The sequence below is a fragment of the Sciurus vulgaris genome (genome assembly GCF_902686455.1).
Source record: "Sciurus vulgaris genome assembly, chromosome: 6".
In the NCBI taxonomy this organism is placed as follows: Eukaryota; Metazoa; Chordata; class Mammalia; order Rodentia; family Sciuridae; genus Sciurus; species Sciurus vulgaris.
The window spans coordinates 65,816,817-65,843,986 of NC_136466.1; the positions used below are offsets into that span (position 1 = coordinate 65,816,817).

At 34.4% G+C, this 27,170-nt stretch overlaps 2 protein-coding genes across 2 annotated transcripts in view; one reads left to right on the forward strand and one right to left on the reverse strand.

Annotated features, from left to right (window-relative positions):
- Positions 1–27,170, forward strand: part of LARS1 (leucyl-tRNA synthetase 1) — a 71,014-nt gene that overhangs the window by 15,236 nt on the left and 28,608 nt on the right. Inside the window, exons 2-17 of the mRNA XM_079145467.1 lie at positions 504–622; positions 3,229–3,316; positions 3,794–3,874; positions 7,193–7,330; positions 11,542–11,703; positions 12,858–12,970; positions 13,812–13,875; positions 16,441–16,508; positions 16,612–16,837; positions 19,451–19,538; positions 19,636–19,712; positions 20,201–20,254; positions 21,353–21,493; positions 24,289–24,366; positions 26,860–26,945; positions 27,046–27,111. Coding sequence (XP_079001593.1) covers positions 504–622; positions 3,229–3,316; positions 3,794–3,874; positions 7,193–7,330; positions 11,542–11,703; positions 12,858–12,970; positions 13,812–13,875; positions 16,441–16,508; positions 16,612–16,837; positions 19,451–19,538; positions 19,636–19,712; positions 20,201–20,254; positions 21,353–21,493; positions 24,289–24,366; positions 26,860–26,945; positions 27,046–27,111 — 1,649 coding nt within the window. The remainder of the gene's footprint in view (positions 1–503; positions 623–3,228; positions 3,317–3,793; positions 3,875–7,192; positions 7,331–11,541; positions 11,704–12,857; positions 12,971–13,811; positions 13,876–16,440; positions 16,509–16,611; positions 16,838–19,450; positions 19,539–19,635; positions 19,713–20,200; positions 20,255–21,352; positions 21,494–24,288; positions 24,367–26,859; positions 26,946–27,045; positions 27,112–27,170) is intronic.
- Positions 10,808–11,532, reverse strand: LOC306664539 (small ribosomal subunit protein eS26-like). Its single transcript, XM_079145483.1, has one exon. The coding sequence runs from the start codon at positions 11,312–11,314 to the stop codon at positions 10,967–10,969; it is 348 nt and encodes a 115-aa protein (XP_079001609.1). The 5' UTR covers positions 11,315–11,532; the 3' UTR covers positions 10,808–10,966.

The window sequence follows — 27,170 nt, forward strand, 5'->3', positions numbered from 1 at the left end:
TACTGAAACTAATTATCTAAATGAACCCTACTACCCATTGACTGACCTCTCCCTATTCCTCCTTACACCTACTCTCCTTGGCCTTTGGCAACTACCATTTTACTCTCAGTTTCTCTTTTCTTTTCTTTTTTTTTTTTTTTTTATTTCTTGGCACTGGAGCTTAAACCCAGGGATGCTTTACCGCTGAACTGTGTCCCTAGTCTTGTTTATTTTTAATTTTGAGTCAGGGACCATTAAGTTGTCAAAACTAGCCTTGAACTTGTCATCCTCCTGCCTCATCCTCTCGAATGACTGGGATTACAGGTGTGTGCCAGTGTGCCTGGCTATTCATCTTCTTAGAGATTAATAACTAATTTTTAGTTGTTCATTTCTATTTTACGATAACCATGGATCTGTGGGCAGCTCAATTCTGTGTGAATCCGATTCTTTTTTTTTTTTTTTTTTTTTAAACTAAGCCTGCTGAAGTGTAGAATGGATTATTCTATTTCTTTTGTGTCTAATAGGAAAGAAAAGGAACTGCCAAAGTAGACTTTTTGAAGAAGATTGAGAAAGAAATCCAACAGAAATGGGATACTGAGAAAATGTTTGAGATCAATGCATCTGATTTAGAAAAGCAGACCAGGTAAGTGATTGTGAAGTTCTGTACATGAGTGTGCAGATGTGGAACAGATAAGTCAGAAACTGTAATCAGGTTAAACATAACTATCTCTTCAATTATTTATCTAATGTCTGAAATGGGCTGAAGGACTTGACTTCTACTCTCTGCATTCAAATTAAAATCTTCTGTGGAATTCTTAGAGATTCTTCTATATACAGTGTTTTTGGTTTTTTCTTTTTCATGGTACTGGGGATCCAACCCAGGGCCTTCCACATCCTAGGCAAGTAAGCACTCTACCACTGAGCTGCATCCCAAGCCTCTAAACTACTATTTTTCATATTCAGATAAGCCAGAAGTTTTATCTTAACTAATAAAATGAAGTTATTCTACAACACTCAAAATGATAATTACCTCCAAAGACACAAAATGAAAGTTTGAAGGGTTTTTGAGGATTTTTAAGAAAAATTTTTTAAAGTTACAGATAGACTCAATATCTTTATTTTGTTTATTTATTTTTATATGGTGCTGAGGATCAAACCCAGTGCCTCACACATGCTAGGCAAGTTCTCTACCACTGAGCACAACCCCAGCCCAGAGGATTATTTCACAAATTTTATATTGTCTTGATGCTGAGATGATTTTAAGATGTTAGATAGTAATACAGTATTGGGGGAAAACAAAAACAAAATGTCCATTGAAACATTGCCATAATAAACATATGCATCAATTACAAGATGTATCCCAATTTCAGATATGTTAAAATGTAGAAAAATGTACTTCCTTCAAATTTAGGAAACACAGTGATAACCATAACAATGATAGTAGCTAACATTGAAGACTTACTTGGCTAGGAAACACACCTTGGATTTTACATATATATTCTTATTTAATCTTTAAAGTAAATGATTATTTTATCTCTATTTTGCAGAAGAGGAAACAGACACAGAGAGACTAAGTAACCAGATCAGGGTTGAATAACTAGGAATAGCTAGGAATTCACAGGGTCTGGACTTGTTTTTAGGACTTCCTATTTTTTTTTTTTTTTTTTCGATACCAGGAATAGAACCCAGGGGCACTCAACCACTGAGCCACATCCCCAGCCCTATTTTGTATTTTATTTAGAGATAGGGTCGCAATAAGTTGCTTAGTGCCTTGCTTTCACTGAGGCTGGCTTTGAACTCGATCCTCCTGCCTCAAACTCCCCGGCTGCTGGGATTACAGGTGTGCTCCACCGTGCCCAGCAGGACTTTCTAATTCTAAAGTCTATATCCCTTACTACTTAACTATACTCTAATAGTATATATATAGTATTTTTTGTTTTTTAAAGAGAAAGAATACCATAATACAGTTTCTGATGTTATACTTTATAGTTTGAAGCTTCTTTTTGGTTTTAGAATTTTGGTCAACTTTAAGATATTGAAAGTAGTCCAAAAGTGAACCAAAAAAGACGATTTATTCCATGAAAGAGAATGACCTGTGGGTATGTGTATCAATGCTAGGTAATAAAGTGTTGAGTGAAAAAAGCAAATTGTAAAAGTCTTTATAGAGTATATCATGTTTTATGTAAGATCTACAAGTGAGTAAAGCTAAATGATATATTGTTTAAGGACATGGATATATATGCAAACTCTTCAAAAGAAAGGGAATGATATAAGCAAATTTCAGGATATTGGTTATCCCTAGTGGAAGAGTGGGGAAGGACACACATAATAGCTTCAGTGGGTTTATAACTTGGATAGTGCATTTACAAGTGCTGCATAGCATATATGTTATATATATGTTTTCTACTCCTTTAGTTTATATAATATAGCATATATATGCCACATAGCATATGTATGTTAGATGCACTTCATGAGGATAAAGAATGTCACATAATAAACAGCATTAAAAAGGTGTTCTTTAAATAAATCTACCACATATATATCTTGTAATAGTAAGGATGTTTTATTTTACTTAAGGGACTTTGAATTGCTTTATATATATCTAGTGAATACAGATCTCATTTAATCAGTAAAATATTAAATTTATACAGACTTCCTAAGAGTATTGAATTTATTTTTATTATTAAATCAAGTATTTTAGCTTAAGTTAAACCTTTGGAATTTGCTACAAAGATGTTTATTTCTGCTTTTTATTGTTTTGTTTTTTTTACCTCACTGAAGATTTTTTTTTTTTCTCTTTTTTCTTGGTATTAGGGATTGAACCCAGGAGTTTTTACCACTGAGCTACATTCCCTGCCATGTTTATTTTTTATTTTAAGACAGTGTCTTGCTGAGTTTCTTAGGGCTTCATTAAGTTCCTGAGGCTGGCCTCAAACTTGTGATCCTCCTGCCTCAGACTCTTGATTTGGTGAGATTACAGGCACATGCCACTGCACCTAGTCAAAGATTTTTTTTTTCTTGTTTTTTTTCTTACCTGCAAATGTATTATTCTTTGAAAATCAAAAATGAGTTTTGGTTTTAGAGAGCTTTTAATCTCTGGATTTATTAATTTACTTTTACATGTCTTTTAAATAACTAAAATTTAAACAAGTTATTTATATTAAATGTTCCCCACACCCCATCCCTCACTGTAAAAGAAATGTGACATTTTCATTCCTGAACTTTCTTTTTCACATGATTGTTTTACAGCAAGGGCAAGTACTTTGCAACCTTCCCATATCCATATATGAATGGCCGTCTGCATTTGGGGCATACATTTTCTTTATCCAAGTGTGAGGTAAAGCTTCTTATACATTTAAATAATGGGATGGTATCCTTAATAATACTATTTTGAAGAAAATGGCATATGTAGAAATTGCTTTCTGTTAAAGGAACTTAGAATTCCTTAATTTTAAGCATAAATTTCATGTTTAGTTGATGTAATTTTTATACTTAATTTTCTTTCTTTTTTTTTTTTTTCGGTGCTGGGGATTGAACCAAGAGCCTTATGCTTGCAAGGCAAGCACACTACCAACTGAGCTATATTCCCAGCCTTCTTAATTTTCATATGTATATATTTGTGCAGCGTTCTAGGCATGTATGCATGTGACAAAACAACAAAAAGAATAGTGCACTAGAATTTTGGAATGACTATAAAATCTAACTGATATTCTAAGGGAAGATAAGAATAAAACTGATGTTCTTCATGAAGAATTACCATTTTGAATTTGTCTCCCATTTATATTGTAATTTAAATTTAATTTTCTTTCTATAGTTTGCAGTAGGGTACCAGAGACTAAAAGGAAAAAATTGTCTGTTTCCCTTTGGTTTACATTGTACGGGGATGCCTATTAAGGTAAGATTACTTATAGGATGGTTTCTACTTCTTTTAGTTTAGAGCAAATACTAATATCCAATTCAAGATCTTGATATAGAATTTCCAAATACTGCTATCTTAAAATGTTTTGTGAAATTTCTTGAATTTATTGTGGTGAAGATTAATTTAAAAAAAACATTTGAAGCCAGATACAGTGGTGCATGCCTAAAATCTCAGTGACTCTGGAGGCTGAGTTAGGAGTATCACAAATTTGAGGCCAGCCTTGGCAACTTATAAAGACCAATAAATACATAACACTAACATTTGAAATAGTATTTAAATAAAAGGTATACACTAAGTCTCAGTGATTTCTATTTTGATGTCTTTTAGATGTCTTATTTATTCATGTCTGTTGAAATTGTTATTTCTAACCAGCAAAATGTACTGTGATTTGTGCATTTGTGACATATATAGAATGTTGGCATAAATTACTAAAGAGTTATATCATATTTTGATTACTTATTTATTGATTGATTGATTTTAGTACTGAGGTTTGAACTGAGAGTCACTTTACCACTGAGCTAGATTTGCAGGCCTTTCTATTTTTTTAAAACTAGTTTTAATTTTAGATGAACACATTATCTTTATTTTTTATTTATTTTTATGTGATGTTGAGGATTGAACCCAGTGCTTCACACGTGCTAGGTAAGCTCTCTACCACTGAGCCACAATCCCAGCCCTCTGTTTTTTATTTTAAGACAGAATCTTGCTAAGTTGTCAGTGCTGGCCTTGAACTTGGAATCCTTCTGCCTCAGCCTTCTGAATTTATGGGATTATAGGTGTGTGCCATCAGGACTAGCTTGATCATTTTTGTAAATGTCTTTTATTTGTCATAAACTTACATTAGAAGTAATTCTCAATGAGTAATGAGCCAGGAAATTAGAGTTGAAAAAAAAAAATCCCCTAAATATAGTGAGATTAAGAATTTCTTTTTATTTTTCAATCTTTCATTTTGAAGAATGTCAAACCTACAAAAAAGCTGAAAGAATAATACAGCGAACACTATTATATTCTTTCTTCACCTGTAGTTTCCAAGTCATACCCTATACTTGTATTAACATTGGCACATGTGCTTTAGTTCTGTTTCAACATAATCACATGTGCACCCATGTTCCCCACCTTTTTTTAACAGTCCTGTGGGTTAAGCCCAGGGGCACTCTTGTACTGAGCTACATCCTCAGCTCTTTTTATTTTTTGTTTTGAGACAGTGTCTCACCAGGTTCCCCAGGCTGGCCTTAAACTTGTGATCCTCCAACTTCAGCCTCCTAAGTAGCTAGGATTATAGGCGCTAACTCCCACAACTTGCTCTTTCCCTTTTTCTTTTTTAATTATTGGTGGACACAGTATCTTTATTTTTTTTATGTGGTGCTGAGGATCGAACCCTGGGCCTCACACGTGCTAGGCAAGTGCTCTTCCACTGACCCAAACTCCAGCCCCTCTTTCCCTTTTTCTATGAACTTTTTGAAAGTAAGTTGGAGGCATTATGGTGTTACACCCAAATATTTCAGCATGTATCTCCTGAGAACATGGACATTCTTCTCCACCATTGCAGTCACATTATCCCTTCAAAGAAATTTGACATCGATGTAATAGTCATCTTTAATCTGTGGCAATTTCTTTATTTTTTAAAAAAAAATTTTATATTTTAATATTTTAAAAATATTTTTTAGTTGTTGATGGACCTTTATTTTATTTATTTATTTATATGTGGTACTGAGAATCGAACTCAGTGCTTCACATATGCCAGGCAAGCACTGTATAACTGAGCCACAACCCCGGCCCCTAATCTAAGGCAAATTTCCTTCCTTTTTTTTTTTTTTCCCAATATTTTTAGTTGTAGATGAACACAATGTCTTTATTTTATTCATTTATTTATATGTGGTGTTGAGGATTGTACCCAGTGCCTCACACATGAGCTACAATGCCAGCCCTACTGTCCCAAGAAGTCCTTCCTGGGGATTAATTTTTCTTTTATTGGTCACCTGTTGTATTAGTTCTCTTTAGTGTATTTTAGTTGCTTTTCATGATATTGATGTTTTTGAAAAGTATAGGTGAATTATTTTGTGAAAGTCCCATAATATGAATTTTTTTGATTCATTCTTCAAGATAAAATTTGACAAGAATTTTATGGTGATGAGATGTAAATTTCCCACTATATCATATCAAAAAGCATATAGTTAGCTGTTTTTCTCATTTTAATAATATTAAGTTAATACCTCACAGATTTCTTCTTCTAAAAGTAGCATTTTCCCTTTATAACTAAAAAGTAATCTTTGGGACCATAATTTGAGAACCTCTGAATATTCTGTTACTCAATAACTCAGTGGTTATCTTTTGATGATTTTTGTCTGTATTAATTATTGTATTTGGTGGTTGCAAAATGGTGACTTTCTGGCTTTATCTTTTGAATAACTGAAGCTCTTCTGAATTTAAACACTTTCTCCTTTTTTTTTTTTTATTTGTACTGGGGATTGAACTCAGTGGCATTTTGCCCCTGAGCTATATCTCCCAGCCCTTTTTATTTTTTATGTTGAGACAGGGCCTTGCTAATTTGCTGAGGCTGAATTTGAACTAATCCTCCTGCCTTAGCTTCCCAAATTGCTGGCATTACAGGCATGCACCACCATGCCTGGTACCTCCTCTGTTATTACAATTCTTAATTCTATGTATATATTTTTCTTATAACTTTAACACTGTCTAGCTTCATCTTTGTTTTTGACAGTGGACTTGTTATGATATAATTGGTAATTGGCAAGAGTTGGGGCAGAAAGCCCAGGTTCACATGTTAGTTTTTTAGCCTGCTAGTTTTATAATCTTTGTTAAATCACTTTCTCAGTGTCTTTTTTCTAATTTAATACTCGTCCTGTCTACCTAGCAGGTTGATGATGGTAAATAATGAACCATAGAAATTTAACTCTCACTACAAATACAGTGATCTTTAAATACAGTAATCATTTAAATAAATGCTGTAATTAGCATCATTATTCAAAGTAGTATTATGTTTTATATATATTTGTTCTTCTGACACCTAGTATATAATATAGTACATAGAATATTCTGGGTGTTGAGTAAATGCTTGCTGAGGCAATCAGCAAAAAAAAAAAAAACCTAATTTATAAATTAGTGGATTTTGAGGTATGTGTTTTGTGTTATTTGAGTTTTCTGTGATAACCTACATATGTACAGGTATATTGCAAAAATATTCAGAAAGTGTCAGTGTTGGTTGGCCATAGAAACAACAGATACTAATTATTTCCTTGAGTTCTGAACTTCACCATCTCAAATGTTGTGTTATAGGCATGTGCTGATAAGTTGAAAAGAGAAATAGAACTGTACGGTTGCCCCCCTGATTTTCCAGATGAAGAAGAGGAAGAGGAAGAAATTGGTATTAAAACAGAGGATATAATAATTAAGGATAAAGCTAAAGGAAAAAAGGTTTGGTGGTTATGTTGAAGTTTTATATTTATATTTGTCTATTTATTCATTCTCTTTTTAGCCCATTGTGTGGCACATATAATGTTCTCAGTAATTTTAAAGAAGTATAAAATTATAATTGTCTTTCTGACTTTTTATTGCCTTTTCACTTTCTTTCAAAATACTTTTGATTTATAGAGGAGTTACAAGGTAGTACTGAGTTCTCTAAATCTGAACCCAGTTCCCCTAATGTTGTGTCTTACATGACTATGATATAATCCTCAAAATTAAGGAATTAATATTAGTCCATATTATTTGGTAAACTAGAGACAAAATTCAGAATTCAAAAATCATTTGAATTCTACCTTTAAAAATTTTTTTTGTGGGGACTGGGGAGATAGCTCAGTTGGTAGAGTGCTAGTCCTGTAAGCACAAGGCCCTGGGTTCAATCCTCAGCACCACCAAAAAAAGAAAAAAAAATTTTTTTCGTTGTTGTTGTAGATGGACAGAATATTTTTATTTATTTATTTGTATGTGGTGCTGCTGAGGATTGCACCCAGTGCCTCATATGTGCTAGGCAAGTATTCTGCCACTGAACTTTTTTTTACTAATATTCTTTTTTGTTCTAAGGTCCAATCTAGGCTCCCACATTTCATTTGGTTATTATGTCTCAGTACATCTCCTCAGTCTCCTCTATCTTCATTGTCTTCTGTGACTTTTGACATTGTAAAGAGTATTCTTCAGCTGGATAATTTAGAGACTTAGTCTCTCTTTTTTGTTGTTGTTGCTATGACAGAATACCACAAACTGGATGATTTCTCATGACCAGAAAATCACTGGCTCAGGTTCTGGAGACTGGGAAGTCCTAGATTAAGGGGCCAGCATCTGGTGAGGGTCTTCTTGCTGTGTCATCCATGATAGAAAGGCATTTAAATAGCAGAAGAGACAGTATGCAAACATGTGCGCAAGAAGGGGGGGACAGATTTGTTCTTTTATTTTTAAAGAACCCTCTCTTGTGGTTAATGACACTAGTTGATTAATGAGGACAGAGCTCCCATAGCCTATAACCTCTCGAAGGTTCCAACTCTTAATAATGTTAATAGGGGATTAAGTTTCCAACACAAGCTTTGGGGGACACATTCAAGTCATCATAGACTGTCCTGCAGTTTGGGTTTGTCTGATTTTTTTTCTTATTTGATTAATATTACTGATTTTTGAAAAGAAGCCAGAGCGTTGATGTTTGCTTCTCCTGTCAGCAAGTAGATGATGTTTTATTAGTGAAATTAACCATGATCACTTTTTTTTTTTTTTTTTTTTGTGGCACTGGGGATTGAACCCAGGGCCTTGTGCTTATGAGGTAAGCACTCTACCAACTGAGCTATATCCCCAGCCCCCATGATCTTGTTAAGGTGGTGTCTGCCAGGTGTTTCTCCTTTAAAGATTTCATTTTTTCTCTTTATAATTATATATTTTGGGAGAGTTAATTTGAAGCTAAACATTTACTCATTAACATTAGCATTCATCACTGGATCTTGCTTATAGTAGTGGTATTCTAATGATAATTTTCTGTTTTTCTCATTCTTCCTGCATTTATTTAAAATTCTTCTGAAAGGAAGATTTGTCATTTTTCCGTAATTTACTTATTTATTCAATCTTTTTTATATCAGAGTGAAATTATATTTTATTCTTTAGGTTATAAACTGAACTATCAAGGTTTTGTGCATGTGGTGGTGGTTATTACTCAAATTGTTCTAGTTTTGACCATTGGAAGTTCTTTTTTTTTTTTTTTTTTTTTTTTTTTTTAATAGGGATTGAACCCAGGGACCCTTAACCACTGAGTCATATCCCCAACCTTTCTTACATTTTCTTTAGAGACAGAGTCTCACTAAGTTGCTTAGGATCTTGCTAAGTTGCTGAGTCTGGCTTTGAACTCATGATCCTCCTGTCTCAGTCTCCCAAGCTACTGGAATTATAGGTGTGTGCCACTGCACCTGGCCATTGGAAGTTCTTTTACGTTGATTCCTAGGTTAATTTAAATTTCCCATCTTGCTTTTCTTTTTTATATATTTGTTACATTTTATTATTATTAGTTTTTCTTTTCGTGGTATTAGGCCACGAATCAGAGGTAGGTATCAGAGGCCCTCTACCACTGAGCCACACCCCTAGCCCTTTTTATTTTATATTGAGACAGGATCTTGCCAAGTTGCTGAAGCTGGCCGCGACATTGTGATCCTTCTGCCTCATTCTAATGAGTTGCTGGGATCGCAGGTGTGCACCACTACACTGGGCTTCTTTCCTTTTTTTTTTTTTGCAGTGCTGGGAATTGAGCCCAGGGCCTTGTGCTTGCCAGGCAAGCACTCTACCGCCTGAGCTATCTCCCCAGCCCTTCTTTCCTTTTTTAAAAAACATTTTCTTACTTTCTGGTACCACAAGGTGCTGTCTTATATTTTCCATTTTAGCTGTTGAATCAACTACTTCTCCAAGAAATCCTTCTTCATTTGATTAAAAAATGATATTCAGAAACAGGTCTGAGTGCTAAGTATGCTCATTGCTGCTTTGATATCACTACATGTAGGCCCTGTCTGTGGAAAAAAAGAAAGGAAATTTATACATACATATATCTTTGTTAACCTGTGTATATATACATCTTTGTTTGCTTGTATATATAAAAAAATGATTTCATACTGATAACTTTGATTCCATTTTAGCACTAAGGTACTTGTTTTAGTGCTTGATTTTGCTTATTTGTGACTTCTTACTACAACACTGAGGATCCTGGCTGTAATCTACATGTATTTACTTACTAGTTCAGTTCTAGTCTATTAAGAATTTCAGAACTACTAACCTCTACCCCTGGGAGAAAGAATTTCAGAACTACTAACCTCTACCCCTGGGAGAAATAGTTTTACCATTTAAAGTATAGGTTTTGTGTATAGTGTTTAGATTTTCATCAATATTTTCCCCCCAAATTGTTTAAATTAACTTCTTTTTCTGTACCCCTTTTAGTGCAATAATGTCATGTTGTAATATAGTTAGATACATGTGGTCTGCATTCCATCCTAGATTCCCCCCACATTCTGATTGAATTAAAAAAATTACATACTTTAAAAAAAATTACATACTGTGAAGTATTCATTTTAAGTGTGTATGTAGTTCTGTGGGTTTAGGAAATGAGTAGAGTCATGTTTCTACCACTACAGTGCTGTATAGATCAATTCCATCATACTCAAAATTCCTTTGCGCTGTGTCTTAGTAGATGTATGTTTTAACCTGACCCTCCAACCCTGGGCATTTGGTTGCCTTCTTTTTTTTTTTTTTTTTTTTTTGTGGTGCTGGGAATCGAACCCACGGCTTTGTGCTTGCAAGGCAAGCACTTTACTGACTGAGCCCTGGTTGCCCTCTTGATTTTGGTAATTCCTGGAAAGGGAGGAATCTCTTAGTAGTAGCTTATTTCAAGCTAAAACAAAACTAAAGAAAAGATGTGTGTGGTATTAGAAGACAGGAAACAAAGTTTGTTACTGAGATCTTCTTGAGTGGTAGTTCTTTGTGATCCATCCATTTAGTTACCAGTGTCAGTGTCTTTTTTTTTAAATTTTAATTCCCATTTTATTTTTTTCCAGATGATAGCTTTTCTTCACTCATTAAGGACCCATCTCCTTACACAGGCTTTGGTGGAGGTCGTGGGGCAGCACCAGCAGGTCTTAAACAGGGTGGGGGTGTTCGATCCTTCCTGGCTTCACGAGATCGATTCCCGACCACCTTGCGGTGAACGGCACAACTCACACAGTAATACAGTTTCACATAGAACTTGGGAAGCACATAAGCGTCGAAAACACTTGCTTCGGAAATGTCCCTGACGGCTGCGGCCTCTACAATGTTTTGAATGATGAACTTCTTAATAGCCTTGTCCTTGGACATGCACCTGGCACAGTTCGTGCAACGAATAGGCTGCACATGGCCACGGTTCTTTTTGGCACGACCATTATTCCTTCTTTTTTTGGTCATCTTGGAAGCGAGGACCCGAGAGCGTCAGTGTCTTGATGAATATCCTGACTGTCCAATTCCATAGACGAAATAGTACACCTAACTTCTGCAATGTTCTGATGTATCATTATTGTTTTGGAATTTAAAGAAATCACCAAATTGGATTAGTCCCTTAAAATTACTCTGGTTCTTGGAGTTTTAAGTAGTTGGTTATTCTTTGATGGAGTTTGTTTTTGCCTATGTTTCAGAGTAAAGCTGTTGCTAAAGCTGGATCTTCTAAATACCAGTGGGGTATTATGAAATCCCTTGGATTGTCTGATGAAGAGATAGTAAAATTTTCTGAAGCAGAACATTGGCTCGATTATTTCCCACCACTGGCTATTCAGGATCTAAAGAGAATAGGTTTGAAGGTATGTCAGTCACCTTCATAGTTAAAGAAAATATGAAGAAAGCATGTATACTTAAGTTATTTAAAAAGATTTGGGGGCTGGGGATATAGCTCAGTTGGTAGAGTGCTTGCCTTACATGCACAAGGCCCTGGGTTCAATCCCCAGCACTGCAAAAAAAAAAAAAAATTTGTATCAGTTCTTTACATTTGGAATAATATTTGCTGCCTACATGCCACTAAAGAATTGTACTGTGTCTGGGGGGATAGCTCAGTTGGTAGAGTGCTTGCCTTGTAAGCAAGCACAAGGCACTGGGTTCAATCCCCAGCACCCTTAAAAAAAAGAATTGTACTGTTTTTCATTGTGATCATCGAAGCGCTTTAATATTTGTCTTAGTAGAACGTATACTGGTATGTCAACAATTGTTCGAAATGGGATCTACTTAAAACACACGAAGAGCTGGGCATGGTGGCATGCACCTGTAATCCCAGTGACTCCGGGGGATAACCAGGAACCTTTCAAGTTGAAGACCAGCCTCAACAATTAAGTAAGGCCCTAAGCAACTTAGCAAGACCCTATCTCAAAATAAAAAACAACTGGAAATGTGGCTCAGTGGTTAAAGCACCCCTGTGTTCAATCCCTATAACCACAAACTAAACCACAGACATGAAGGAGCCAAAGACTAACTTGAATATTTAGGAATGTGGTATTATTTAACTGTTTCTTCTTTAATTTATAATTATTCTTATATATTTGTTAATATGTGTTTAAAACACATTAACTTGTTATTGTGATAATTGATATATTATTTTAATAAGTAGAAACTGAAAACTTTTTTTGTTCTAATAGTTGGCATAATTTTTTATTTTGGTACTCAGGATTGAACCCAGAGGTACTTAACCACTGAGTCACATCCCCAGCCCTTTTTATATTTCATTTTGAGACAGAATCTTACTAAGTTGCTTAAGTTCTGAGGCTGGCTTTAAACTTGTGATCCTCCTGCCTCAGACTTCCAAATTGCTGGGATTACAGGTGTGTGCCACCACGCCCAGCTTAATAGTTGATATTGTTCTAAATTGGGGGGTAAAGGACAGAAGGGTAAATAATTGATTTGTAGGAATTCTTATAAAAATTTTGGATATTTCTCAAGAAGTACCTTTTCTTTTCTCCTTTTATAGGTAGACTGGCGTCGTTCCTTCATTACCACTGATGTTAATCCTTACTATGATTCATTTGTCAGGTGGCAATTTTTAACATTAAGAGAAAGAAACAAAATTAAATTTGGGAAACGGTGAGTTTGATGTCCTTCAGTATAGGAAAGTAAAAATCATATAATTCTTGCTTTACATTTTAGTGTCCATTGGTTCCTTTTTTTTTTTTTAACTGGTCATAGGGATTGACCTAGGAATGTTCTACCTCTGAGCTGCATCCCGGGGGCCTTTTAAAATTTTATTTTGAGGCAGAATTTTGCTAAGTTGCCCAGGTGGGACTTGAACTTGTGATCCTCCTGCTTTAGCCTCTCAAGTATCTGGGAGCTGCTGTGTCTAACCTGTCTTTTCACTATGTATATGTGTTTGTATGTATATATATATATTTTTTTTTTTTCTTCTTCTTCTTTTGTTCTTTTGTATCTTTTATTTTCCTTTTTCTCTAGCCAGTGTCTTAACTTTCTTGTATTTGTGACAGATAGTACCAGGGAAAAGATAATTATTGGCTTTTATGATCTTATTAAAGATTCCTAGCCAAGCAGAAAAATGATCATTTTATTTCTGTTTTAGTTTATATTTTTGATATAAATTAAGATTCTTCCTTCACTATGTGGATTAAATAAAAGCTGTTCACTTATTTCATAAGTGAATTTATGTCTTATACTCTTGTTTCATACCACAAAGTCAAAATCAGGCCATATTTTTCAGTGGCATTACCTTTGATGAAGGTAGAAACCTTTCATTAGTAACTAGGTTGACAGTAGAATTTCTTTAAAAATACAAATAATAGATATAGACAGTTATTCAATCAGAAGTTTTAGTTATAAGACATACTTGTATGACATTAGGAGCAACTCTGGCAAATATGTTAAGATACAATTTGAATATTATAATAACTTTTATTACTTACTGTTTATTTCATAGGTATACCATTTATTCTCCAAAAGATGGGCAGCCTTGTATGGATCATGACAGACAAACTGGAGAGGTGATTATCTGTGACATAGAATACCTATTACAATAATCTTTTTTTTAAATACCTTTTATTTTATTTATTTATTTTTATAAGGTGCCGAGGATTGAACCTAGTGCCTCACACTGAGCTACAACCCCAGTCCTATACTAATAATGTGGCCCCATACAGTTTTAAATGAGAAACCTAAAAATAACTTCAATGAAGTACTGGGGTGTTTATTCATGGTACTCTGATGGGTATGCAAAGGGAAAGCATAATATCATCACAGGTACCTGTATTATGTCTAGGACCTTGCTACTCTAAGAGTAATCTGAGGACCAGCTAAATCACCTTGTTCAGAAGAGCATACTATTAAACCTCACACCAAAATTGCTGAATCAGAAGCTTTTTAGGGTGTGGTCTAGGAATTTGTTTTTATAAGCTGTCAGTGTAACTCATATGCATGTTAATGTAGGAGAAGCACCATTTGGAAAATACACAGCTCTAAAAAGTGTGTGGGGAAAGGTAATGAGATATGTGGTTAAATATTATTGGAGCTTGGTACAGTGGTTTGAACTCCAGGGTGCTTAACCATCGAGCCACATACTACACCTTTTTATTTTGAGACAGGGTCTTGCTAAGTTGCTTAGGGCCTTGCTATGTTGCAGAGGCTGGCTCTGAACTTGTAACCCTCCTGTCTCAGCCTCCTGAGTTGCTGGGATTATAGGTATGCGCCATCAAGCCTGGCTGTGGCTACTTTTTGACATATATAGATTCCATTTACACTTGTTTTGATCATGTGTCTGCTTACTTCTTTCCTAAGTACTTCTAGCCATTCATGAAGTAGTTCCATCTACATTATTGTAGAACACATTAGTAACATTATTCCCTGTAATACTTGAATAAAGGAAGGGTAAATGATTTGCCTGAAGCTTTGGTATAGTATATCAGTGACAATGTCAGCATCTGAGCTTAAGAGCTCTTAGTCCCTTCTCTGTTGCTATAATTGAATACCACAGAGTAAATAGCCTTTATTCATAATTTATATTAAATTTGTATAATTACCAAATAAAGGTTATTTAGTTCACAGCCCTGTAGGCTGGGATATCCAAGGTCAAGGGGATATATCTGGTAAAGTCCTTGCTGGTGATGATTCTCTGCAGAGTCCTTAGGTGGAGCCCTGTATCTTGTGATAAGCAGGGCACATATGAGAGAAGGAGGCACACTGGCTTTTATAACAGATTTCTTCTCAAAATATCCCATTAACCTATTAATCCATTAATTAACTAGTACCTCTTAAAAGTCCTCCTACCTGGTTCCATCTCTTAATACTTCACAATGGGAATTAAATTTTAACATGAGTTTTGATGATATTCAAACCATAGTGAAATCCTCTGAGTACCTTACTCTTTATTACTATATTTGAACTTTTTTTGGGGGGGGGTCGGATACTGGGGATTGAACTTGGGCACTTTATGACTAAGCTATATCTCCAGCCCTTTTTATTTATTTATTTTAAAAATTTGAGACAGGATCTCATAAAGTTGCTTAGGGCTTTGCTAAATTGCTGAGACTGGTCTCAAACTTGTGATCCTCTTGCCTCAGCCTCCTGTGTGCAACCACATCCAACTCAAAATTCAGAAGTTTTTGAGCACTGACATGACACTTAGAACTGTTTTGGAGCAGTTTGGATTTTTAAGTTTTGGATTGTACATGGTGTTTGAAAAGTTTTGAATTTTGGAACGTTTTGGATGAGGGTTGCTTGCCAGTAAAGTCTGTGCACATATTCCAAAGTCTGAAAAATTCTGAAATTTGAAATACTTCTGGTCCCAGGCATTTTGGACAAGGGATACTCAACCTATCTAGCCAGTGTTAGCAGTATCCTTAATTTCAATAATACTTTATAGTTTTTCAAAGCATTTTTTTATTCATTACCTTATACGTTTCTCAGGACAGTGTTGTGTGAGACATCAAAGTTATTTGTTTATTTATTTATTTTTATTTATTGTAAACAAATGGGATACATGTTGTTTCTCTGTACATGGAGTAAAGGCGTACCATTTGGGTAATCATGTTTATTTTTTTGAATTTTTTTTTTTTTTAGTTGTCAATGGACCTTTATTTTTATGTGGTGCTGAGAATTGAACCCAGTGCCTCACACGATAGGCAGGCGCTCTACCACTGTGTCACAACCCCAGCCTGTGCAGTTATTTTATAGAACAGGAAAGAAAGGCTCAGAGAGATTGCAATTGCCTTATTCAAGCTTTTAGTAAGGGACAAAACTTAGAATGCACACCATCTAATGCCTGATCCAGTGTATGTCTGTGATGTTTACTCTTTGGGGTCTGCCCTGGTGGGCAGGATTGGGGTTAATTGTGTCTTCTAACTCCCATTTTGATGAACACCATTTTGACTGATGATTCTTAAGTCCTTGGGTATGGTCAGCACTTCAATGACAGTCTCTTCAGTGGAACAAAGAATTACTCTTAACAGTGTAAGAATCCATGTTAGAAATTTAAATCAAGTTTCCTACATAAGTGAGTAGGTTTAATGCCAGTGTTTTTTTCCCTGAGATTTTTGTTTTGTTTATTTGTGTAGGGTGTTGGACCTCAGGAATATACTTTAATGAAATTGAAAGTGCTTGAACCATACCCATCCAAATTAAGGTAGGTTTGTCAACAAGGTATTGTTTTTTCATTTCTGAACTAACAGTTGTGAGGGAATCTGCGACATTTTTTTTTAACATAAATACATACTTTTTCTTCTTAGTGGCCTGAAAGGTAAAAATATCTTCTTAGTAGCAGCTACTCTCAGACCTGAGACCATGTTTGGACAGACAAACTGTTGGGTTCGTCCTGACATGAAGTACATTGGATTTGAGACTGCAAATGGCGATATATTCATCTGTACTCAAAGAGCGGCAAGGAATATGTCATACCAGGGCTTTACCAAAGACAATGGAGTGGTGCCTGTTGTTAAGGAATTAATGGGTGAGGTAAGATGACTAGCACACTTTTTATTTTCATGCATGTAGTTAGAAGAAAATTTCAACAGGGAAACTTGAGAAAAGAACATTTAATTTTTTAAAAATTAAAGTGTACGTGTAGTAAAGTGTATAAGTCATTTGTATTTTATTGAATTTTCATGTGTATATGCTTATGTAAATACCACCCAAATCAAGAGATAGAACCATTCGAGCAGTACTCCAGAAGGCTGTATCATGTCCATATCATGATCAGTACTCATCTTTCTCCTCTGAAGGGTCCCTTTGCTCTGATTTCACCAAAGAAGAGTTGTTATTCTTTAACTTTACAGAATGGAACTTTTGTGTCTGACTTCTTTTGTTCAATATTATGTGAGATTTTTGCATGTTGCAGGCAGTAGTAGTTATTTTTTTAATTGCTGTGTAGTATTTTGTATTCATTTTTGTCACTAAATGGTATTTTTGAATTTTTGTTTCAACTCAGCATTTGATTGAAAAATATGGAAAATGTGATACATATAGTAGAATTTTACTCAGCTATAAAGAAGAACAAAATTGTGTCATTTGTAGGAAAAGGGATGAAACCGAAGAACATCATGTTAAATAAAATATGCCACACTGGGAAAGTCAAGGACTATATATTTTCTCTCATATGTATAAGCGAGAGGAAAAAAATAAAAAAGGGTGTGTAATGAAAATAAAGGAAAGACAAGTAGATTGGAGGAGTAGAGGGTGGAAACCAAGGGGAGGAAAGAGGGGAGGGATAGAAGAGGTATGGGGAAATGAAACGGACCAAGTTGTTTTGTTCTTGTGTGAATCTCAATATTATGTATTATTATAATGCACTGGTAAAAAATTAATAAAAAAATTATAGATAGTTTTCCTCAAGTGATTTAATAACATTTTATTTGCTTTTTGAATACTTTTGACTGTTCCTGGAAATATTAAATTTGGAATTGCAGCTGCTTTTTTTCTGAACAGCAAGTCTTGGTTGATGATAATTAAATCTGGACAGTCACATGGCTTTTATCCTTCTAGGTTATCTATTTAATTATCAGTATTTCTGAGTTTGTTTTCTCTTAGTAAAATGCTGATCTTTGGGTTTTTTTTTTTTTTTTTTTTTTTGGTATTGGGGATTGATCTTTGGTATCTTAATAAATAAATAATCTCTTAAAAGAAAAACATGAATAAGCTAGGTGTAGAGGCACATGCCTGTAATCCCAGTGGCTTGTAAGACTGAGGCAGGAGGATCACAGGTTTGAAGCCAGCCTCAACAATTTAGTGAGACCCTATCTCAAATAAAAAATTGTAAAAAAAAAGGGCTGGAGATGTGGCTCAGTGGTTAAGGTCCCCCTCCCCCTTCAATTCCTGGTTACACCCCCAAAAACACCCCATTGAATAGAGTATAATTTCATTAATTTTTTTAAATTAAATTTTTGTATATTTTCTTTTGTCATGCTAGGTATTGAACCTAGGGCCTTATTCATGCAATACCCGCAGCCCTTTGTGTTTTATTTTTTAGACGTGGTGTTGCTAAGTTGTGCAGACTGACCTAGAATTTGTGATCCTCCTGCCCTAGCCTCTTGAGTAGCTGGGATTATAGGTGTGTGCCACAGTTCCAGCTACAATTATTTTAAATGAAAGTATAACATTTTCTCTTATTGATGTACTGTATTTTATTACATGATTTTTCTGTCTTTGAAAACTTACAGTGGTTTCCAGGTTTTCCTAGTATTATTGACTTGGCATTCAGTATATTCCTCAAAGAAAAAAAAATCTTTTTGCTGGATCTGAGTTCCATGAATGTTTTTGTGGCTCTTGCAATGGATTCCTGTATTTTCCTTAAAGGAGTGCATTGTCACAACCAATGTATTCAGCATAATATTGCTAGATTTAGATATTAAAATTATCTTTAGTAGATATAAAAGAATGAGTTTCATTTTATTTCATATATTTTTTATGCAAACTTCATTTATTTATTCGTTTTTTAGAGTCGGATTTATTCAAGGGAGAAGAGAGAGCTCCCACAGGGCAAGAGAGGACCCTATAGATGTTGCCCTATATTTGTTTGTGTATTTATTTTTAGTACTAGGAATTGAACCCAGGGACAATCAACCACTGAGCTACATCCCCAGTCTTAAAATTTTTAAATTTTGATCCTGGTATTGTAAGTTGTCCCGGCCTCGATAAATTGTTAGGGTCTCACTAGGTTGCAGAGAATGATTTTGAACTTGGGATCCTTCTGCTTCAGCCTCCTGAGCTTCTAGGATTACAGGCATGCACCACTGTGCTTGGCTTATTTCTTTGATGTACAAAAATTGTACATGTTTATGGTGTACGACATGTTTTGAAGTATGTATGCATTGTACAATGGGCAATTCAAGCTCATTAACAAATGTATTACCTAACATACTTTTTGTTGTAAGAATACTTTAAATCTTTTAATGATTTTCAAGGATAACAATATGTTGTTATTCACTATACTCACCATGTTGTGCAAAAATGGATCTAATGAGCTTTATTTTTCATTACTAGCTTCATGTGCTTAAAACATTAATACTGTTTTAAATTTTAATGGTCACAATAAATTTCTTTAATGTTTATTCTGATCTTTTTCTTACATAGGAAATTCTTGGTGCATCACTTTCTGCACCTTTAACATCCTATAAGGTGATCTATGTTCTTCCAATGCTCACCATTAAGGAGGATAAAGGTAAAGAGTGTATTTATTTCTAGAAATACTTTGGTAATCTTATTCTGGTTGTATTAGTTAATTCCACACTTTTTTTTTTTTTTTTTTTTTTAATAAGGCACTGGTGTGGTCACAAGTGTTCCTTCTGATTCCCCTGATGATATTGCCGCCCTCAGAGACTTGAAGAAAAAACAAGCAAGTATCTGAGTATCTTATTTCCTCTTTACCATTTCATTTGTTACATAATCCTGAACTATGGTATGAGACAAGGCTAAAAAGATGCACATTTATCTTTAAACTGATCCCTAATTCATGTTTTTAATGGTTACGTATTTTCTGTGGTTGGGATTTTGAATATAATGTTTCATAGAATTTTGAAAAGGTTTTTTTGATACTCATATTTTTATTGCAAGTAAGAATATGAACTTTAATAATATATGTACATGTCTGCGTACAGTTTTGCATTTAGCTGTGCAGTTTCATCATTTAAACCATTCACTGTAATGTAGGCTATTGAATTTAAAAAGTTACAGATCCCTTCTTGGTGTATTTGGTAAAATTTAAAAAATTGTTCTGTATGTAGAGAACAAATAATAGTTTAAAAAAGTTTGGAGTTTGCTTCTCTCAATGATTATACTAGTGATGTATTGATCATTAGTGTTAGCTTGTGAATTTTTTTGCAGGCCTTACGAGTGAAATATGGAATTAGAGATGACATGGTCTTGCCATTTGAGCCGGTGAGTACATGAACACAATCACATTCTATTTTTGGTAAGAGAAAATAAGAACTAATATTTTTATTGTAACAAAACTAAATAATTGGTGAAGTATGAAAATATGAGAGGAAATTTGCTTAAGGATTTATTCACTTTAATATCTTCTGTGACAGATAATAGCAAGAGAAAAACTAACAATAAGCATTTTCTTATCACCTGACACCAGCATGTATGGAACAAATAGTTTTTTTTTTTTAATGTTTTATTTAGAGACAGGGTCTTGCTAGGTTTCTTAGGGCCTTGCTAAGTTGTTGAGGCTGACTTTACACTTGCAATTCTCCTGCCTCTGCCTCTCTTAGCCACTGGGATTACAGGCATGTGCCACCACACTCAGCTTACTCATGAGTATTTTTAGTAACTATAATAACTTTAATCAAATCCTACAACTCTTTTGTTTGTGTTTACATGTTAGTGCTTGCAGAAGAAAAACTTTTAAATTACTCTCAAATAACTTTCATGAAGAATCCAGAAAATTTAATATTAACTAAAAATAAGAACATCCACAAAAATAGTTGTACACATTGTTTTGCTAGTTTCAGTGTTAATTATTTGGTTAGCTATATCCCAATGGAGAGTAAAGAACTTGGAGAATTATGTTTAGTAGGTGAAGGACATTGTGGGGGTTGGTTCATAGAGCTTAGTTTCTTTTTATGTGTATGTGTGTGTTACTGGGGAACCTAGGGACACTACCACTGAGGTACATCCTCAGCCCTTTTTGGGGGAGAAAAAAAAAAGATTATTTTTCAGAGAGTCTAAGTTGCTAAGACTGGCACTGAACTTGGCAATCCTCTTGCCTCAGCCTCCCAGGTAGCTGGGATTATAGGTGTGTGCCACTGCACCTGTCCACAGAGTTTGGTTTCTGTGGGGAGGAGGAGGACAAATTCCCATCTGGAAGTTAGTCACTCTATGATTATTTATTTAATGTGTGTCACTGCCTTAATGATATGTAAAATCTGAAATGACACTTCATGGAACATTAAATGAAAAAAGGACTTTGCCCCATAGTGCTATCTTTTTGTCCATTCAGTGTTATTAAGTTTTTGATGTTTTTTTCTGCAGGTGCCAGTTATTGAAATTCCAGGTTTTGGAAATCTTTCTGCTGCAACCATTTGTGATGAGTTGAAAATTCAGAGCCAGAATGACCGAGAAAAACTTGCAGAAGCAAAGGAGAAATTATATCTAAAAGGATTTTATGAGGGTGTAAGTGATAATTTTTATTATTATTATTTTAAAGTATATTTTTATTAGTTGTCAATGGACCTTTATTTAATTAATTTATTTAATTGTATGTGGTGCTGAGGATCAAATCCAGAGCCTCACACATGCCAGGCAAGTGCTATACCACTGAGCCACAACCCCCCTTTTTATTATTTTTATGTGATTTATTTTATGCTGTGTGATTTTCTTTAAAAATTTTGGAAAAAAATATTCAGTGTAGTTTGAGCAATACATTGATTTGAGAGTAATCAATACAAGATTATGTTCTATTTCTATTTTTTTAAATTGTTTTTTCTTTTTTAGTTGTTGATGGATGCTTTATTTTTTATTTATTTATGTCTGGTGCTGAGGATCAAACCCAGTGCCTCACATGTTAGGCAAGTGCTGTACCACGGAGCTTCATCTCCAGTCCTAAATTTCTATTTTTTATTTTGTCTTTTATTCAGAAATATTTTCAGATATTACATTTTTTGGTACCTTCTATGAATCTCTAAGAATTGAATTTCTCAGCCAGGTATAGTGGTGCACACCTGTAATTCCAGTGACTTGGGAGACTGAGGCAGGAGGATTTCGAGTTCAAAGCCATACTTAGCAATTTTGCGAGCCCTTAAGCAACTCCATCTCTAATAAAAAATTCAAAAAAGTGCTTGGGATGTGGTCCTGTAGTTGAGTGCCCCTGGGTTCAGTCTCTGGCACCAAAAAAATTTTTTTTCTCAGCTGGGTGCTTTGGTTCGTGTCTATAATACCAGTGATTCAGTAGATTGAGATAGAGGTTGGAAAGTTTGAGGCCAGCCTCAGCAAATTAGTGAGACCCTGAGCAACTTGGCAGGACTATCTCAAAATACAAAATAAAAAGGACTGGGATGTAGCTTAATGGTAAAATGCCCTTTAATCAATTTCCAGTACCAAGTACTAAATAATGAACCAACAAAAAAAGATGTTTTTTTTTTTTTTTTTTTTTTTTTTTTTTTTTGTGGTACTGGGAATTAAACCCAGCTGCTTGATGTACCATTGAGCTATATCCCCAACCTGTTTATTCTTTATTTTGAAACAGGAGGTTGCCCAGACTTGTCTTAAACTGGTGATCCTCCTTGCCTTGGTTTACGGAGTAGTCGGGATTACAGTTTTTTGGTATCAGGGGTGCTTAACCACTGAGCCACATTCTCAGCTCTTTTTTATTTTTTATTTAGAGACAGGGTCTCAATACATTGCTTAGAGCCTCTCTAAGTTGCTGAGGCTAGCTTTGAACTTGTAATCCACCTACTTTAACCTCTTGAGTTGCTGGGATTATAGGTGTGTGCCACTGTGCTATGCTAAGAAATGAATTTCTTGGGAAGATTTAAAAATTAGTTCATATCTGAGTATGGTGGTGCATACCTATAATCTCAGTGACTCAGGTAACCGAGACAGGACGATTGCAAATTTGAGACCAGATTAGAAAATTTAGTGACACCCTGTTTCAGAACAAAATATAAAGGACTTGGGATGTAGCTCAGAGATAGAGTGCTCCCGGGTTCGATCCCCAGAACTGGGAAAAAAAGTTCATATTATTATGCAGTAGATTCCAAATGTTTATTGCATAGAGAATACGTCTTTTTCTTTTACTTTTAATTAAGGGGTTCATACTTTACGTAAGCAGTTTCATTCAGTTTATTAATTTTCTTGTTATTGCCTACTAAATGTCAAGTGAGCACAACAAATATGTTCTGAATCACTCTTTGTATGTTTGTTAATGTGTCTTAGATTTCCATGGAAAGAAGAGCAGGCTAAGGAAAGTGAAAATTTAGCTAAGTTGTTGGATTGATCTCTTCTTGAGATCAAAATGAAAATTTTAAGGAAATTAATGAAAACTTTGTTATTTTTATCATTCTCTCATCTTCCTAGATGGCCAAGAATTAGTTATGTGTCTTTTCTTCTTAAGTAACATTTATGTTTTGGGTGATGATTAGAGCTAATGCTGACATAGCATTTTATATGAACTTCTTTAAGTCTTAAAATAATTCTGTGAATTGTAGGTATTATTATCTCTATTTTACAGATGAGGAAATTGAGGCATAAAGAAGTTAAGTAATTTACTTAAGATCAGCCAGATAAATAGTGTTAGGACTGGGATTTGGACTAGGCTGCCTAGCTCTAGGGTTGTCTTCTAATCCCCCCATGTGATGGTCATTAAATATAATTTCATAATGATGAGTTAAATAGATAATGAAGCATTTTGATATGTTGGAAGTCTAGAAGGTCAAAAAAGAATGTGTCTTTTATATCTAGCATAGAAATTATGTGAGAGAGATGTAAGAGTCAGATCAAACACCAAAATCTAGGTTAAATCTGTGGTAACAATGATATTTTTCCTTAGAATTAATTTGCCCTTTATGTAAAAGGTGTAATTGAAAAACAGCAGGCCTGCAGCAGGTCTGTAGCAGGCAAAATTGGAAAGAAGTGCAAGTAAAGCTTATGGTTATTAGTTCCTACTAGAACTATCAGGAGTGAGATGAGTTAGTGTAGCAAAATCTTTTTTTCCTGTGAAACCTGAGAAGTGGAAGTTGAGTGTTACTTCATGGTACAATAGCTGTCTTACTTATACGTAAAAGATATGAGTGTTAAATCTTCATTGTCCAGAAACAAAGTTATGGTTATAAATGTGACAGATTTCACATTAAAAATATTTTGGTTATGGTGAGAATAAATTTACTTAGGGAAAATTTGAGAGAAAAACGCAAAGCAAATTTCAATTGTTTTTATATGCATTTTTTTTTAACCCCTTTTCATTCTTTTAGGTAATGTTGGTGGATGGATTTAAAGGACAGAAGGTCCAAGATGTAAAGAAGACTATTCAAAGAAAGATGATTGACAGTGTATGTGATAGGTTATCCTCTGATGGCTGTTTTGGAAGAGCTATTAATGAATAAACTTAACTGCGTTGTTAGCAGTGGGTTCTATAGTAGAGCTATATTAAAGATATCATAATTTTGTGGCAGAATATAGGCCTTCTTAACTTCAAGGCCTCTCTTAACTTCATTTAACTTGCACTTCCCATCCTGTGGATAAAGGGAAGGTATGTGTGCTGATGTGTGCAAAAGCACATACAGAGAACTTCATTGAGACTTTCTGGCAGTGTCCATTTTAGATACTGGTACAGTAGTTCTCTTTTTCTGGTATTTTATTTTTTTATCCTTCACTTCTCAATTTTTGTTAAAACTGTCTTCTATTTTCCTATGAAAAATTATCTGAAAGTAAATTTTTGTGACTTTCCATATCTTTAAATTTTAATTTTCATCAGTTATATATGTCCACAATACAGAGAGACAGTGGTCTATTAGGGCATATTAAAATTTAAAAAGCAATAGTTTTCTATCTTTGTACATTCTCTTGATTTCTTTTCCTGAAGAGATATTAAGGGACCACTTTCAACTACCTTACTTTAGTTTTGATCTCCATCTCAACTACCTTACTTTAGTTTTGATCTCCATCTCTCTAATTAGTCTCTAATCTAAATGATTGTAATGTAATTTTTTACGATGAGTCATCAGCCACTCATTTCTCTATCGGCCCCCCAGCCCCAGCCCCATACCTGTTAGTTTCTACTGTCCCACAGTTGTATATACTTCTTCATCCCTCATTTTCCCTATATAGTTTATTATAATTTATGTTAGATCAGTAGCCATTGTTTACATGTTTGAGACATGCCTAATCCATTTGTAGTGGATAGCGAGAATTTTGTTCTCCAACTTTCACTTTTCCCTGTAGTTAGTAATTGTTTTTATTTATTTTTATTTGTTAATGTTAAATTATCCTTTCTTGAGTATACTACTGCCAGAGGAAGGGACAGTTAACCTGTCTTCATAGTGTGAAATTAGGATATCTGTAGTTTTAACCTCATTTTAAAAAGACTTCATTCTGTCTTGCTCTTTTAAGCCTTATTTTATTTCCACTTCCAAAGCTATTTCGTAGGGGTGGGAGGGGTGGGGGGAAGGGAAAAAATAACAGAATGAATCAAACAACATTACTCTATGTAAATTTATGATTACACAAATGGTATGCCTTTGTGCCATGTACAAACAGAGAAACAACATGTATCCCATTTGTTTACAATAAAAAAAAAAAAAAAAAAAAAAAAAAAAGAATTTAACCAAAGCTATTTCGTAGTACTAATTCCTGAGCGTTTTGGAGGTCCTGTGATGCACACTAGACAGTTTAATCTTTCAGTTTTTTTCTACTGCTGGTTTAGGATTCAGCTGGCTTTCTTATTTCTGCTAATAAAATTATTATTCATCCTGATTTTTGGCTTCTAAAATTTGGTTGATGTTTTTTCTTTTACCCTTCTTGCTTTCGTAGATTCTTACCAGTAAAATACAAAAAGGAAAAATACCCCCAAACATTCTTCATCATGATTTACTGGAATTTTTAAAGGGAATTAAATGTCTGTTTTAAAACCATAAATCTCAGCTATTTAATTCTAGCATGAAGAATTACATTAAAAATACAGATCTGCAAGTCATTTTAGGAATAAGAATACTGAATTTATTTAAAAAAATTATGCTAGCCTGAAATGTTTGGGACCATAAGACATTAAGGGATTCTGGGGCTGGGGATATCACTCAGTGATAGAGTGCTTGCCTATTTAAGTTCCTTGGTTCAAACCCCATGACTGAAAAGAAGAAAAAAAGATATTTTACCAAAAAAAAATTAAATAAATAAAAATTATGGTCGGTTTTCTTGTGGGACTTTTTCATGGTAGTACCATCTTTAGTCAAAGACTTCGTGTGCTTTTTTAATAAAGCAATAGTTCCATGTATTTAATTTCCTATTTAAAATTTTTTTTTTAGTTGTAGATGGACACAATACCTTTTATTTATTTATTTACTTATTTGGTGCCAAGAATTGAACCCAGTGCCTCACACGTCTAGGCAAGCTATCTACCACTGAGCCACAACCAACCCAAGCCCTCCTATTTTATTAGTATGTTTATAACAAGGATAAAAAGCTATCACTAGAAGCCTAACTATTAAACCACAAGATAAGAAACTGCTAAAAGTTATTTTGTTTATCTCTGAAAAACAGCTATGGAAAGATAGGCTTGATGAAGATGTTTGTCTTTCTACAGCAAGTGTTATACAGAAGGAAAGACAGCTTCAACTTTGGGAAGAGGAAGGACAGTGAAAATGGATTTTGGTTATTAGTATAGTATTTTTTTTTTTTTTTTGCTTTTTTTTTATTGTAAACAAATGGGATACATGTTGTTTGTTTGTACTAGTTATAGTATTTTTAAAACAGCACTTTTATCATTTTCAAGGAGTGGAGATTGACTTGATGTCATACCTGATATATTTTTGCTTACTTTCATTTAGGGAGATGCACTTATTTACATGGAACCAGAGAAACAAGTGATGTCCAGGTCTTCTGATGAGTGTGTTGTGGCTCTGTGTGATCAGTGGTTAGTCTCTCTTATGGCAAGAAAATTCCATTAGTCACTTTGCTCACTTCTGACTTAAAAATAAAAAAAAACAACAAAAAATCAATTTGTCCACCCCTAGGTACTTGGATTATGGTGACGAGAATTGGAAAAAACAAACATCTCAGTGCTTGAAGAACATGGAAACGTAAGACAAGAGAAAATGATGAGAGAGGAATGGTAATGAGAAACTGAGAAACATGGAAG

Coding starts and splice junctions, on each gene's coding strand:
- LOC306664539 (XM_079145483.1), bottom strand. CDS start 11,314: ATGACCAAAAAAAGAAGGAATAATGGTCGTGCCAAAAAGAACCGTGGC.